The sequence below is a fragment of the Stegostoma tigrinum genome, chromosome 8, assembly GCF_030684315.1.
Source record: "Stegostoma tigrinum isolate sSteTig4 chromosome 8, sSteTig4.hap1, whole genome shotgun sequence".
Lineage (NCBI taxonomy): Eukaryota > Metazoa > Chordata > Chondrichthyes > Orectolobiformes > Stegostomatidae > Stegostoma > Stegostoma tigrinum.
In genome coordinates this window covers 49797294-49813934 of record NC_081361.1, presented here as the reverse complement: position 1 = coordinate 49813934, position 16641 = coordinate 49797294, and the positions used below count along the sequence as shown (strand labels likewise).

The window sequence follows — 16641 nt, the reverse complement described above, 5'->3', positions numbered from 1 at the left end:
TTCTAACCATCCAATGCCTCTCTCTTACCTTTTAAAAAAAATTTAAAAACTCTTGCAGTCTTCTTTTATATTACTAGTGAACTTACTCTCATTTCTTCTTGCTTTTTAACTTTTTCCATGCAAGTATTGTGCTGGCTTCATTGCAAGAGGGTTTGAATACAGGAGTAAAGACATCTTGCTGTATTTGGTGAGACGACACCTGCAGTATTATATGCAATTTTGATCTCGTTATCGAAGGAAGGATACATATGCCTTAGAACGAGTGTAATGCAATTTTACCATACTAATTGTTGGGATGCCAGAATTGTTTAAGAGATCAAGGAAATTGGGTCTGTATTCTCAAGAGTTTTGATGAATGTAGGGCAATCTCATTGAAACGTACAAAATGTTTAAATGATGTTAAGGTGAATGTAGATAGAATGTTTCCTCTGGCTGATGAGCCTCGAACCAAATGACAATCTCAGATTAGGGGTATGTTATTTATTATTGAAATAAGAAATTTCTTCACTCACTCAGGAGGGCAGTCAATCTTTAGAATTCTCTACCCCAAGTGCCTATGGAAGCTCAATGAGCATGCTTAAATCAAAAATTAGTAGACTTTTGGATACTAATGATATTGTGGGATAAGGATATTGTGCAGGAATGTGGCATGGAGGTAGATGATCAGCCATCAGGTAAGGGCTGCGCAGGCTTTATATGCTGAATGTCTGCTTCTGTTCCCATATTCATCTGCCCTGGGAAGCCGTGGAACTTGAGATTACAAATGTAGAAGATCTTTGTTAAATGTTTATATCCAGGAGGAAAAAGACTTGAAAACCATTACATATAATATTATATTTTCCCCACTTTTATTCACCTTCAGTTTCTCTGGATCCATTTCTTTGGACATCTCCTCCTTTCTCATTTCAGATATTGTCTTAGGACCCTTCTTATCCTTTTGAGAAGCAAACCCTTGACTTGACAGCAAGTCCTCAAAGTTACTATCTGCAACTTTTGGTCGAGTTCCTGAAGTAAATACGGAATCAATGTATAAATTACAGAAGTACTGCACAAGCTGGATAGGAAAACAAAAAGGTAATGCAATCGTTTGTTACAAAGCATTGGGCTGAAAGGTTTTCCTGCAAATTACAGTAACTAACAATTCTTGATCAACCCAAATAATCACTACCTTTTAATTCAATTTTAAATAGTTAATTTCTAGGGGACAAACATCTGAACAAACACCTTCCTTCAAAATGCCTCGAAGGCAACATCCTGGTGCGATATATTGAACTCAACAACAACCATGGCTCTGGACATAGAAATGCACAGTCAGAAGTCACATGACATCAGGTTATAGCCCAACAGGTTTATTTAAAATCCCAATCTTTCAGAGGGATGCTGCTTCATCAGATGAAGTGGAGGGAGGTGGATGGGCACAGAATATGTAGATGGAGAGATAATTCCAGGTAATTATGAGTGTCAACAGACAAGTTGAAATATAGTGTGAGTTCGACCATAAGACCATAAGACATAGGAATGGAAGTAAGGCCATTCGGCCCATCGAGTCCACTCCACCATTTAATCATGGCTGATGGGCATTTCAACTCCACTCCCCTGCACTCTCCCCATAGCCCTGGATTCCTTGAGATCAAAAATTTGTCGATCTCTGCCTTGAAGGCATCTAACGTCCCGGCCTCCACTGCGCTCCGTGGCAATGGATTCCACAGGCCCACCACTCTGGCTGAAGAAATGTCTCATTTCCACTTTAAATTTACCCCCTCTAATTCTAAGGCTGTGCCCACGGGTCCTAGTCTCCCCGCCTAACGGAAATAACTTTCCAGTGTCCACCCTTTCTAAGCCATACATTATTTTGTAAGTTTCTAGAAGATCTCCCCTCAACCTTCTAAACTCTAATGAATACAATCCCAGGATCCTCAGCCATTCATCGTACGTTAAACCTACCATTCCAGGGATCATTCGTGTTAATCTCTGCTGGACACGCTCCAGGGCTAGTATGTCCTTCCTGAGGTGTGGGGCCCAAAATTAGAGGCAGTATTCTAAATGGGGCCTAACTAGAGTTTTATAAAGTCTCGGAAGCACATCACTGCTTCGGGCCAACCCTCGAGATAAACAACATTACATTTGCTTTCTTAATCACGGACTCTACCTGCAAGTTAACTTTTACAGAATCCTGGACCAACACTCCCAGATCCCTTTGTACTTCTGCTTTATGAATTTTCTCACCGTTTAGAAAATATTCCATGCCTGTATTCTTTTTTCCCCCCCTCAACGTGCAAGACCTCGCATTTGCTCACGTTGAATTTCAGCCGCCATTTCCTGGACCACTCTCCTAAGCTGTCTGAATACTTCTGCAGCTTCCCCACCTCCTCAGTACTAACAGCCTGTCCACCTATCTTCGTATCATCGGCAAACTTCGCCAGAATGCCCCCAGCCCGTGTCAACAGGCTGCCATTTGATTTGTCTGCAGCACCATCTTATTTTTGATTATTTGTCATTATCTGCCTTAATTAATTAGTACATAGGTTATCCCTTCACTTGTTATTCAGTGTTGACTCTTTACTCACCTTTGTATCAATGTGCTGATACTATCATCTACAAAGACTTGTTATTCAGCCTGTCAACACACTACTCACCACTATTTGTACTTATCTGTTGACATTCTTAATTACTTGGAATTGTCTTGTTGCCTATATATTCTATGCCTGTGCAACCCCTTCACGTCAAATGAAGCAGCAGCTCTCCAAATGCTTGTGATTTTAAATAAACATAGTATCCGACACAGATTCCAGAGTGTGAAAACTGGTCATTTGGCCCAATGGGTCCACACTGACCCTTCTAAGAGCACTGAGGCCCATCACCCTGCTCTATCCCCTGTAACCCTGTATATCTCATGGCTAATGCTCCTAATTTACACAATGGGGCAATGTAGCAGGGCCAATCCACCTAGCCTGCACATCTTTGGGCTGTGGGAGGAAACCGGAGCACCCAGCGGAAACCCACGCAGACACGGGGATATTATGCAAACCCCACATGGACAGACGTGGTGCCATGGAGGCAGCAGTGCTAACCACTGAGCCACTGTGCCACCCAAACCTGTTGGACTATACCGTAGTGTTTTGTGACTTCTGACTTTATCCACCCTAGTCCACGTCTCCACATGACTGACAAAAAACAAAAGTAGGTGTTTTCTCCCGAGATAACGGAAACAGCAGATGCTGGAGAATCCGAGATAAAAAGTGTGAAGCTGGATGAACACAGCAGGCCAAGCAGCATCTCAGGAGCACAAAAGCTAATGTTTCAGGCCTAGACCCTTCATCAGAAAAAGGGGGATGGGGAGAGGGTTCTAAAATAAATAGGGAGGGGGGGGGGAGGTGGATCAAAGATGGAGAGATCCCCTGAGATTTGTCTGGAGGGAGGAGGGTAACTTCTTCAGGTTAGGCATCCCTGGAAGAGGGTCCAAGCCCGAAACATCAGCTTTTGTGCTCCTAAGATGCTGCTTGACCTGCTGTGTTCATCCAGCTCCACACTGTTATCTTGTTTTCTCCAATCAGCATGTTGACTTTGTCTGCTTCACAGCACACTTGAAAGCTGGAATAAAATGTTCCAGCTAAATGCATTCTTTTATTGATCAGAAAACATGAACCCCAACTACCTTAAGTTCCTGTCGTCAAATAATCAGAAGCAAAATTGGACAGCATGTCTTACTGCAATGTAAAGAATCAGACATGGAGCACTTTATTTGTTCTGCAACACAGGCTATGCTTAATGAATTCAACTATTACTGGATTCGGATGTGCAATAAATCTTTGAAATTTATTCTCAATTTTCCATGGAAGACAGACTCCAGCAGGAATATTGTTTCCTTCTGGTACATTAAAGGCCATCACCTCAGCAAACCCATCCTCATCCACTTAACTCATTCTTCATAGGCAAGTCTAGACAGTTAACACTGCAACCTGGGAGACAGTGGGACGTCACAGCTGAGTCGTAATTCATACTACATGTGCACTTTCCAAGAGGAGACCACTCGATAGCAACCAGAAATCGGAATAATGGTTGTTGATTGATCCCTTCGAGATCCTAAGGGCATCAACTCCAAAATGCCATTGCAATTCCACCAACTCCAGTTAAAATTGGACAACATACTATTCTGTTCTAAATTGCTTCAAAAAAAAAAAAAAATCACCCTTTGTCTGTCTTTCTAGGTCAAACTTCTTAGGTTAAGGACAAATGCCCTGTTATTCTCGACAAATTTTCTCAAAGCACACACAGGAAGTTGAAGAACGGCAATCTGAAACAGCTCTTGCTTTGCCATCTTTTAGCATTAAAGTGCCTTCTGTGAAAAGTGTAGTTTATCCTCCAAATTGGTAAAGGAAAACAGTAGAAAACATATCTAGAGAGAAAAAGAAACAGACTAGATGGGAACATGCTTTAATCTATGAAGCTCAAAGTGAAATCATGTCACACTATTGTGGTAGTCTTCATGTTACTATAATATCAAAGTGAACAATTTCAACACATGTTTATGATTCTGTTATCCAAAAGCTTTAGGTTTCAGCCAGGCATCATAGGCAGACTATTATCTGAAGGTAAAGAAATGTCATCATTAAAAAGGTACAACCACCATCACCTCCTGTTCAAGTCTTTGACGAGACAAACATCGAAAAGTTAACAAAAAAAAACCATTCCTACTTACCATATGCAGGTGCCCGTGGCCCACGTTCATCTCGATTACCAATCACACCAGAAAAACTGACATTATAGTTTGGTCGGTTCTGTGGAGATGACTGGGGTATTGGTTGCTGGGGCTTTGTTGGTTGTGGTTTGGTTTGCTGTTGTTGCCAGGTAGATGAACCCTGTTGCCAAGCAAATCCTGTGTTCTGCTGCCAAGAGCTTCCTCCCACTGGCTGAGGGGATTGTTTCTGTGGAGACCCCATTGGTTGGAACGATCCTCCTGTTCCAGTGGGTGTGGTGGGTTTACTTGAAAACGTTGAACCACCTATTTATACAGCACATGTCATATTTAAAACATTTCAAATCAGCTCCTAACACAAATTATTCCTCTCTTACCACTCACCACGAAATGACATGTGTTTTGTCAGTCTAAGTTACACAAGTGACTAGATAACAAAATTTCTGAAGAAGTGTCCCGACCAGAAATGTTAACTTTCCTGCTCCTCTGATGCTGTGTTCCTTCAGCCCCGCACTATGTTAATCCAAAATGCTGCTGTACTGAGAGTATCCCAATATATGCATATTATGCTTTAGAAAGCAAAGAGCTTCACTTCAAGGAGGTAGAAGGAACTGCTGACACTGGAGTCTGAAATAACAAGGTGTGGAGCTGGATGAACACATAGGCCAAGCAGCACCTTAGGAGCACAAAAGCTGACGTTTCAGGCCTCGACCCTATGAAGGGTCTAGGCCCGAAACGTCAGTTTTTGTGCTCCTAAAAATGCTGCTTGGCCTGTGTTCATCCAGCTCTACACCTTGTTATCTTAAATGCCCAGTTATTGAGAATTTATACACAGAAAACACCACTGAGTATTTAAATAAACTCTCAATTTGGCAAGTCACCCCTGGACTGGATCTGGTTCAGCTCATCAAGAGAAAACGGTTGTAGTGCTGTACCGTCTGTACCGTCCTGCAGCATTGGATGGGACGGCCCTAGGACAGACAACCAGCTATAACCTGAAACTTGGCTTCACTGTCTTGCAGGAAGATGTTGCATTACTGAACTATAGCAAGTGTACTGTGAAAGCATAAAATGGTTCCACACTCCTCACAACTATTGTGTCCATTATTAAAAAGCTATAAAATAAGCAGTTCCAAGCTGAGTCACTCTTTCTCATATACATGTGTGTGTGCTTTCACTGAGTTCCCTTCATTTTACATTTTACTCTTCACTTAATCACAATTATATTTTTGCCTCTCTGGATTCTAGATTATTTGGTATCTTATGTCTTAATTCACTCTTATTGGTGAGTGTAATTTCTACATTTTCCTCAAATGCCTTTCACAGCCTTCAAAACATAAGGCGAGCATTAAGTAATTTTCCAGGAATACTGAGCACAACTAGTGAGCAATTTTAGCTTTAGTGCTTCCCCCTGTCCTGCCCGGCCCCCTCCCCTCAATAGAACAGCCGGTCATTTATCCAACCACCCTGCAGCTACTAGGATCGAAGCAGCTGTGCTTTTAACCTGCTCTCCTAAGCAGACAGTGGGGTGACCTATTTAATAAAATGGAGATTTTCATTGCTTCTACTTTAGAATGCAATGACAAAAATTGGAAACTGACTGTACTTTTAACAAGAAGCTGCTTGCTCAGCTCCTCTGATTAGTTTTCAAATCTCACATAATCAAGGTCTCATTGTTTGCTTTATAGTTATTGCTCAGGAATTTGAAATTCATTCTAATGGAACACCAGAGCCACGACACCTTCCATCCCAACCTCAGGTTCACCTGGACCATCTCCAACACATCCCTCACCTTCCTGGACCTCTGCCTGAGACGGAGACAACCACATAGAAACCAATATCCATTTCAAGCCCACCGACTCCCACAGCTACTTGGAATACACCTCCTCCCACCCACCTTCTACAAAAATTCCATCCCCTATTCCTAACTCCTTCGCCTCTGCTCCCGGGATGAGGCATTCCGCTCCTGTACATCCCAGATGTCCTCGTTCAAGGGCCACAACATCACCCCCACAGTGGTCGAGAATGCCCTCGACCATGTCTCCCACAACTCATCCCTCACACCCCATCCCCGCAATAACCACCAAAGAGAATCCCCCTAGTCCTCACATATCCCCTCACCAACCTCCGGATACAACGTATCATCCTCCGACACTTCTGCCATCTACAATCAGACCCCAAAGACATTTTTCCCTCCCCACCCTTGTCTGCTTTCCAGATGGTCCAGAGGGACCACTCTGACTCCCTTATCTACTCCACGCTCCCCTCCAACCCTACCACACCCGGCACTTTCCCCTGCAGCCACAGGAGGTTCTACACCTGCCCCCACACCTCCTCCCTCACCCCCATCCCAGGCCCCAAGAAGACATTCCATGTCAAGCAGATGTTCACCTGCACATCTGCCAATATGGTATATTGTATCCATTGTACCCAGTGTGGCTTCCTCTACATTGGGGAAACCAAGCGGAGGCTTGGGGACCGCTTTGCAGGACACCTACGCTCGGTTCGCAATAAACAACTGCACCTCCCTGTCATGAACCATTTCAACTCTCCCTCCCATTCCTCAGACGACACGTCCATCATGGGCCTCCTGCAGTGCCACAATGATGCCACCCGAAGGTTGCAGGAACAGCAACTCCTATTCCACTTGGGAGCCCTGCAGCCCAGTGGTATCAATGTGGGTTTCACAAGCTTCAAACTCTCCCCTCCCCCCACTGCATCCCTAAACCAGCCCAGTTTGTCCTCTCCTCCCTCCCACCTATCCCCCTCCTCCCACCTCAAGCCGCACCTCCATTTCCTACCTACTAACCTCATCCCACCCCCTTGACCTATCCATCCTCCCCGGACTGACCTATCCCCTCCCTATCTCCCCACCTACACTCACCTCCACAGGCTTCATTCCCGTCCCTTTGACCTGTCTGTTTCCTCTCCACCTGTCTTCTCCTCTATCCATCTTTGATCTGCCTTCCACCCTCTCCCTATTTATTTCAGAACCCTCTCCTTATCCCCCCTTTTCTGAAGAAGGGTCTAGGCCCGAAACATCAGCTTTTGTGCTCCTGAGATACCGCTAGGCCTGCTGTGTTCATCCAGCTCCACACTTTGTTATCACAGTTCTAAGCTGAGATGGCTGTGCTTAAGACCTTAGTGATGCCTATGTGAAATGAGTTTACACGGAGGGAAAAGGTTGGAGGAGATCTGAAGAGACAACATTGCTATGGCACAAGAAATCTCAACCCTTAGAAAAATCTTTGAAACAGCACTCAGACTGTTGCTAAGTACCTGACTGTATACTTGGTGGCACAGATCAAATAAATGTAGAGAGGAAATTAAATACAGTTTAGCACATAATTAACTGAATTCCTTGGACTGTTAAAACCTTTAATATAACTGACTATTCAAAACAACATACAGTTATTCATATTCATACCGTTCGATTCTTGTGCTGCAAAAAAGTGTTTTGCTGACTCAATTGGATCCCCTTTTCCACACTGGGTGCCTGCTCAAGGTGAGTCCCAACTGAGGTGCTTCCTGCCAAACTGGTCTCGCTATCAAGAACTCCAGAATCTTCTCTCACTACCCTCTGCTGAGGCTCCCCTCTCCTCCCAGAGACCCCCTGAACCTGCCAGGTACTAGACTCCATAGCTCAGAATGAGGGGATTAATTGCAGTCCCAATCCTGGTCATTAATACCATTGACACTGGTGCAACCACACAAAATATCCGGTGAATCAAGACATTCAACCCAAGAAAGGGGGAGAAGACCCACTTTCAGCCAATTAATGCCTCTGTGAGCATTAAGTAGTTAGAGATTTTGTGATTAGCATCCTGGTTTAGTGAAAAGGAAATCATATTTGACAAACTTATTAGCAGTGCAGATAAAGCAGAATAAAGATAAATCATGTATTGCATTTCAAAAGGTGCATAACAAAGTATCACTGAAAATAAACATTACTGAACAAAAGAGCTCAATATTGGGACGGTACATGAGTTAGCCAATTTTTTATCCATGCAAGCAGGAAGCAGTCAGCATTAATGGCTCACTTCCAGTTAAGTATAAACTATTATACAATCTATATTAAATGATTTTGATGAAGGACAGTGTGTATTGTAGCCCATTTTACCAATGAATGGGCTAAGCAAAAGAGGAACAGGTTACAGATTCATCGCAAAGTATAGATTGGTTGCTTAAGTGAGCAGGCAACAAGGTGTAAAATGGAGGCAATAAGTGTGAAACAAACAGTTGCTGGAAAAGCTCAGCAGGTCTGACAGCATCTGTGGGGGAAAAAAAACAAAAAGTTAACATTTCAGGTCCAGTGACCCTTCCTCAATAAATGTGGAGCTGGAAAAGCAGGACCATCTTACTTTAGGTCCGTCAGTCCCCCTCCTCCATTACTAAGGACAACAACTGCATCTTCCTGATTTCCTGCACTTCTATCTTCAAACCCTCTCCCCTCAATAACAGTTTGATAGAGTCCCCTTAGTCCTCATATCACCCCATCAACATCCAAATACAATGCATCATTCTCCAATGTTTCCACCACCAAAAAAATTAGATTAGATTCCCTACAGTGTGGAAACAGGCCCATCAGCCCAACAAATCTACACCACCCTTTGGAGCATCCCACCGAGACCCATCCCCCTATAACTCACACACCCCTGAACACTACAGGCAATTTAGCATGGCCAATCCACCTAGCCCACACATCTTTGGACTGTGGGAGGAAACCGGAGCACCAAGAGGAAACTCACGCAGACACAGGGGAGAACGTGCAAACTGCACACAGACAGTTGCCCGAGGCTGGACTTGAACACGGGTCCCTGGTGCTGTGAGGCTGCAGTGCTAACCACTGAGCCACCATGCCACCCCCCAGATATTTCCCTCCTCAACTGTCTGCTTTCTGCAGGTATGGTTCACATCACAACTCCCTTGGTGGTGCCACACTCTCCACCAACCCCTCCACCACACCCAGTACCTTTCCCTGCAACCACAGGAGGTGCTACACCTGCCCCTTACCTTCTCACTACTGTCCAAGGCCACAAACAATCCTTCCAAATCTCAGAGATTCACCTGCACTTCATCTGTATCTGTTGTTCCTTGATGTGGTCTCCTCTATAAATCAGGGAGACCAAATGCAAACTTGGGGACCAGTTCACGGAGCAAAGTGCTCCGCACGCACCAGCCAACCAAACCTTCTGGTTGCCATCCACTTTAACTCCCCCTCCCACTCCCTCTCCCCTGGTGGCATGTCCATCCTTGGCCTCCTCCACTGTCAGAGTGAGGCTAAATGCAAACTTAAAGAGTAATATTTCACCTTGGGAGCTTACAACCAGATGGCCTGAATATTGACATAACCAGTTTCAAGAATTTCTCCACTCGCAACCTGTCCATCTTCTGACTCACCTATCCGTTCCACCCTTCCCACCGACCAACGACATCAACCTATCTCTATCTCAACTTTCCTTACTCCAGCCCCACATGCCTTGCCTCTATTCATTCCTGTGCTCCCCTCCCCAGACCTGACCAAGGGTTTCAGCATTTCCCCACTCCTCGGATACTGTCTGATCAATTGTGCTTTTCCAGCTCCACATTTGTTGAATCTAGCTTCCAGTATCTGCAGTCTTTACTATAGTCCTTTTGCAATGCTTGATACAATGAGAGAAAATGTGAGGTTAACCCATCTTATTAGGAAGGATAGAAAAGCAAGATATTAAGAATTATAGACATTACAGTACATCAGGACCCTTAATCATAAAATAAATAGTATATGCACAGCAAGTAAAAAGGCAGCAAATGTAATTTGGGGACTTACACTGGAAATTTTTTTTTCTAAAAGGATCGAAAGCATGAAAAGGAAAATGGCTTTAAAATAACCATATGAATCATTGGACCCATCCAAGCTGACAAAGTTTCATGTTTACAAATATAGAACAATGAAAGCTTGTCAGCATTTAATGTGACCTTCACTAATGACATCAAAATGCATTGAAAGCAACAAAATATAACGCGTATCTCAGTAAGGGAAAATAAGAAATCTTCTTAAAAACATTTCAATAAAACCACACTGACACACGTAAAGACTCATTCAAACATATTCAAGGCTTGCATTTGCACATTCTGAATCAGCATTTTATTTTTATTCACTCAAAATAATGGGGGAAGTGAATGGGATGTGACATTTTCTGGCTGGGCCTGCATTTATTGTTCACACCTAACTGCGCAGAGGTGGGTGAAAAATCAACCACATTTCCACAGGTCTGCAGTCACCTTAGGTCAAAAAGAGGCAAGATTGGCAGTTTCCTTCCCTGAAGGACGTTACTGAGCCCTAAGGGGTTTTCCAAATATCAACAATGGTTTCATAGTCATCATTTGACACTCATTTCAGACTTTTGATGGATTCAAATTCCACCCTCTGCCGCGGTGTGATTTGAACCCAGGTCCCCAGAAAATTACCTGCATCTCTGGATCAGCAATCTCTAGCAATACCACCACTTGGCCATTACCTCCACATTGCAGGGCATTCAGACATGCTGCTCTTTAGACTTGGAGTCGAGTCACGTTAATAATGCAAGCTGCATTTCAGCATACAAAGAGCATAAAAAGGGGTGAGAAAATTTGGGCATGGAGCAGTTCCCACCTAAGCATTGGAGGAGGAAGTTGGTGCCTCTGATATCAACATGTCAGAGCCAGAAGCTTCTGTGACTCCACGTGTACACACGTGCACACTGCCACTTCTGGCTGCGATCATTTTTCCACCGTGCGCTATTTCACTCCCTCCCCCCACCCACATTCAACACTGTCAGCAACCAGCTTCCTAACTGCCTGGTCACTCCATTCCAAACTTCTCTATCTCTGACACAACCTTCCTTCCAAACTTTCAGGGATGCCAAAGAATGAGGAAGCGGGGAGGGATGTAGTAAAGGATAAGGAGCCAGACGTTCAAGACAAAATGTGAATCCAGAATTTAGATTCATTTCGATCCTTTGGAAACACCAATTTTATTGCTCACATTCTTTGGTGTGGGCACCTCTTTACCATATCACTGGTAGTGAAGTCACAAGCACCACAACTGCTTGGGCAGAGAGAGCATCCCTGCAGTGTGGTGGCAATAAGAAGGTAGCTGTTTGAAAGATATTTGCTCCCTTGGTTCCTCAATCTAACTGCAACATTTCACGCCATAATTACATACCCACTTGAATACAAGTACATGGAAACTTCACTCGATATTGATGTTTATCTATCAAACTATATTTGAATGCCAGGTGATTCCGTACAATTATGTTATACTTACTTGTGGAAATAAATTTTGTAAATTATAACAGTTGCAAAAATAATTGGAAAAAAACTTATCTAAACAGCAGCATTTTGTTTCAGTAATGTCCTCAACAACATTCTTACTGGTAGTGCTCCAAAGTGATCAGTGCTGACCCCTCTGTTGTTTGTGGTCTACGTAAATGATTTGGACAAAAACATAGCTGATCTAATTAATACTTGGCAGATGATACCAAGATTGGCGGAGTTGTGGATAGTGAGGATCGGAGGATTCAGTTGGAGGCATGGGTGGAAAAATGGCAGTTGGAGGTTAATCCAGACATACGTGAGGTGTTGCGTTTTAGAGTACAGATGGAACTTACATTGTGAATGACAGAACCCTTAGCTGTATTGATATGCAGAGGGATCTGGGTGTGCAGGTCCACACACTGTAGGCGGTAGTGCAGGTAGCTAAGGTAGTAAATAAAGGCCTATGGCATGCTTGCCTTCGTTGGAAGGGGCATTGAGAAGAAGGACAGTCTAGTTATTCTGCAGCTTTATAGAACTTTAGTTTGGCCACACTTGGAATATTGCGCACAGTTCTGGTCACCACACTGCCAGAAGGATGTGGATGATTTGGAGAGGGTACAGAAAAGGTTTACCAGGATGTTGCTTGGTGTGGGAGATTTTAGCTTTGAGGAAAGTTTGGATAGACTGTTTGTTTTCACTGGAATACAGGAGGTTGAGGGATCACCTTACAGAAGTTTATAAGATTGTGATTAGCATGATTAAAGAGGAAAGAATGAGGCTTTTACCTAGCGTGGCGGAGTGAATTACTATGGGACACAGCTTCAAGCTGTGGGGGAGGGGATTTAAAAGAGATGTACAAAGCAACCTTTTCACAAAGGGTGGAGTGTGCCTGGAACGTGCTGCTGGAGGTGGTGGGGGAAGCAGACGCAATAGCAGCATTCAAGAAGCACCTGCACGAATACATGATCAGGAAGGGAACAGAGGGACATGGAGTTTTGAGAAGATTTGTAGCTCAGGTTGAGGCTCTGGATGTGAGTTTGCTCGCTGAGCTGGAAGGTTCGTTTTCAGACGTTTCGTCACCATTCTAGGTAACATCATCAGTGAGCCTCCGACGAAGCGCTGATGTTATGTCCCGCTTTCTATTTCTAGAATAATAAATAGAATATAATAAATAAAAAGCGGGACATAACACCAGCGCTTCGTCGGAGGCTCACTGATGATGTTACCTAGAATGGTGACGAAACGTCTGAAAACTAACCTTCCAGCTCAGCGAGCAAACTCACATCCAGAGGGACATGGATCCTGTAAGTGAAGAGAATTTTAGCATGGAAGGGCATAATGTGACGGTGCAGGCTTGGAAGGCCTATCCCTGCGCTGTTCGTTCTTCATAACCGCTCTAAAAAAAATTAACACATGTTACAGAACTAACCTGCTAAATTGGCACCAAGAGCACTCAAGTCAGCAAATGGATCCAGTGTCTGTGGCTTCCGCTGATGAGTCGGAGTACAATGTAGTGAGCCAGTGGGACTGGTATTTGCTGATCTGCTGGCCCCACCAACTCCACCTGTTGGAAAATAATATAGAAACATTAACCCATCTATAGGTCTGCTTGTTAACAGTATGACATACCACCTACCCCATTCCATATTGGCTCACACCATGCAGCACATAAATTGCTTCCAGAGACAGCAAGACATCAACTTGCCCCAGATTTATATGGGAGAATAACCAGGAAGATAAACTCAAACAGCCACTGACATCAGACGTTATTTTATGATCTTAGCTTTTGGAGAAAAGGTCCTTGCTCCTAATGTTACAAAACTCTCCGCATGGGAATTTCAGAACACCCAACACTACACATTTAATAACCAGCATACATCCTCATTGCAGAGCAGCAGCCCAATTGAGCACATGGAGTCTTTTTATGTGCTCAAATCAATACACCAGATTGGTACGATTCAAGTATAGATAAAAGCTCTCCTTATTATGCACAATCTGCCTTGAAGTCTACTTTGTATGAAGTACTCGCTGATGCACATTACCATTTCTCAGGTCAAAAGTTAAAAGAGAGTGAGACTGTCAATATGTCCATCTTCGGTCCGCCTCCCCCTCTCTCCCTATTTATTCCAGAACCCTCACCCCATCCCCCTGTCTGAAGGGTCTTGGCCCAAAACGTCAGCTTTTGTGCTCCTGAGATGCTGCTGGGCCTGTGTTCATCCAGCCTCACATTTCATTATCTTGGATTCTCCAGCATCTGCAGTTTCCATTATCACAGACTGTCAACAGATCAGGTTTCTAATGATGGCCATTGTAATGTTATAAGTAGTTGCTTGAAGGCAACGGTGTTTAGACACCTCGAAGTTAATTGACATGAAACTCTTCCAACTTTCAGGTTATGATGCAGGTATATCCTCATACCGGAAGGATCCATTGAAAATACAAAATAAAACTTAAGAAATAAGAGCAGGAGCAGACTCTTGTGGGCCATCAATTGCCCTGCACTTGAATAGGAGCATGGCTAACATTGGCTTCAACTCCAGCTTTCTAACACACCACCATAATCCTGGATTTCCCAAGAGAATGAAAACAGATGACTACTGCAGCTCTAAATATATTTAATGATGGGGATTCTTGATCCTTTGGTGAAACAGAATTCTGTACCTTTCATCTCTTCATTCTCCCAATATAAATGCATTTTGCAAATCGAAAATAACAATCTGATGAGTGACTATAAAGCTGTCATGTAAAACCCAAATTGGTGGACCAGAATCTTCTCCAGAGAGAAAAAAATCTGCAGTCCTTACTCAGGTTTGCTATGTGTACTGTACATACCAGCTCAGTTGACCTACAGCTCCCCTCAGATATAATTCAATTGCATTAAATTGATGAGCATCAGGATTACGTAAACTTTAGTGGTTCAATGAGTCATCACACAATTACCTTCTCAGGGCAACTCTGGACAGACAAATATCATTAGCTCTATTCAAATCTTGATAATAAATTGTTAAAATCCTCCATCCTCTTTCAACCTTGGTGGACTGTGAGGTAAAGTGAGGGAACGAGAGTCATAGAGATGTATAGCACAGAAACAGATCTTTTGGTCCAACTCATCCAATTTGCCAGCATTTGGCCATATCCCAGCATGGTGGCTCAGTGGTTAGCATTGCTGCCTCACAGTGACAGGGGCCTGGGTTTGATTCCCCCTCGGACAATTGTCTGTGTGGAATTTGCACATGTTCTCCGCCTTGTCTGTATGGGTTTCCTCCGGGTGCTCCAGTATCCGCCCACAGTCCAAAGACGTGCAGGCTAGGTGGATTGGCCATGATTAAATTAACCATGCTGTTCAGGGATGTGCAGGTTAGGTGGGTTATAGGAGATGGGTCTGAAAGGAATGCTCAGAGGGTCGGTGTGGACTTGTTGGGCCAAACAGCCTGTTTCCACACTGTAGAGGTTCTATGGATCCCTCTGAACTCTTTCTATTCATGTACGCATCCAGATGTCTTTTAAATGGTGTAATTGTACCAGCCTCCATCACTTCCTCCGGCAGCTCATTCCATACATGCATCAGCCTCTGGGAAAAAAAAAGGTTGCTCCTACGGTCCCTTTTAAATCTTTCCCACCCCTCACCTTGAACCTATGCCCTCTAGTCTTGGAAACCACCACGCCCCCACCGCCCACACCCCCCCCCCCCCCAACCAGGGGAAAGACCTTGGCCATTCACCCTATCTATGCACCTCATACCTTTGAGGTTTTAGGAATAAAACGCCTCCCAAGATCAATCTGCAAAGACAGTATCCAAGAAAGAAAAAGAAACACTAGATAAGATCAGCTTTGAACAATTTGGAGAGAAGTTTTGATTTAAAAAAAGGAACTGGAAAAAGTGAAAATGTTTCCATGCGAACTGTCACACTGAATCTTTAATCCCTTTGACAGTTTGGAGAACAAAATGTAGTTAATGAAATGATAATAATGTCAAAAGAATCCAATCTGTTCTGTGCTTTCCAGACTTTGCCTGTTTGTTAAATGTGAGTTCACTGCTAAGAACAAAGTCAGTTAGACTTGTAAACACAAACATGATTATTTCCATTTTTACCTGAGGGAGCTGTTTTGTTTGCCCAAACCGTTGAACCTCCAGGTAGATTTGAGGATCCCAAGCCCCAATTTCCCATTATATCTGGTTGAACAGATACAGTTGGAGTACATGGGGGACCAGGGGAGACTCTACCTAAGTAAAGCAAAGTTAACATTTTACAGTGCATCACAATGTTTTCACTGAAGGCTCAAAGAAAAAGACTAAATTACTGATGTGACATAATCTCATGGGAGTCACTTAAAAATTCTGTAAGAAAAAGTTTACAATTGTAAGCACTACTGGGATCAGGCCCGAAAGTACATATTATGTTATAAAATGTTTCAATTTACTATCATTACTGAAAAGAGGGCAAGGGCTTCATCCTCACACTTAGTTTTTCCAGTTAAGGTTGGGAACCAAGGAAATTATGCTTCCAAATTGGTCTGGGTGCTGTTTGAAGTTAATATATATATTGCCTCATAAGGCAAAGACAACTTTATAAAAAGTATTATACAAAAGGAAATTCTAAAATAAAAAAATGTGATATAAAATAGCAAGTGCTAGAAAATGCACTGTGTGTTGATCACTTTCTGCA

The 16641-nt window shown here is 43.4% G+C and overlaps 1 protein-coding gene across 10 annotated transcripts in view; it reads right to left on the bottom strand.

Moving 5' to 3' along the window:
- dnajc6 (DnaJ (Hsp40) homolog, subfamily C, member 6) overlaps window positions 1-16641 on the bottom strand; it is a 188922-nt gene that overhangs the window by 15833 nt on the left and 156448 nt on the right. For 9 of the 10 annotated variants that reach the window (XM_059647867.1, XM_048538746.2, XM_048538747.2 and 6 more), the window contains 4 exons: window positions 16068-16199; window positions 13404-13538; window positions 4700-5002; window positions 857-1005 (listed from right to left, as the gene is read on the bottom strand). In XM_059647867.1, the coding sequence (XP_059503850.1) occupies window positions 857-1005; window positions 4700-5002; window positions 13404-13538; window positions 16068-16199 (719 nt within the window). The remainder of the gene's footprint in view (window positions 1-856; window positions 1006-4699; window positions 5003-13403; window positions 13539-16067; window positions 16200-16641) is intronic. The other variant, XM_059647866.1, reaches the window with a different exon arrangement.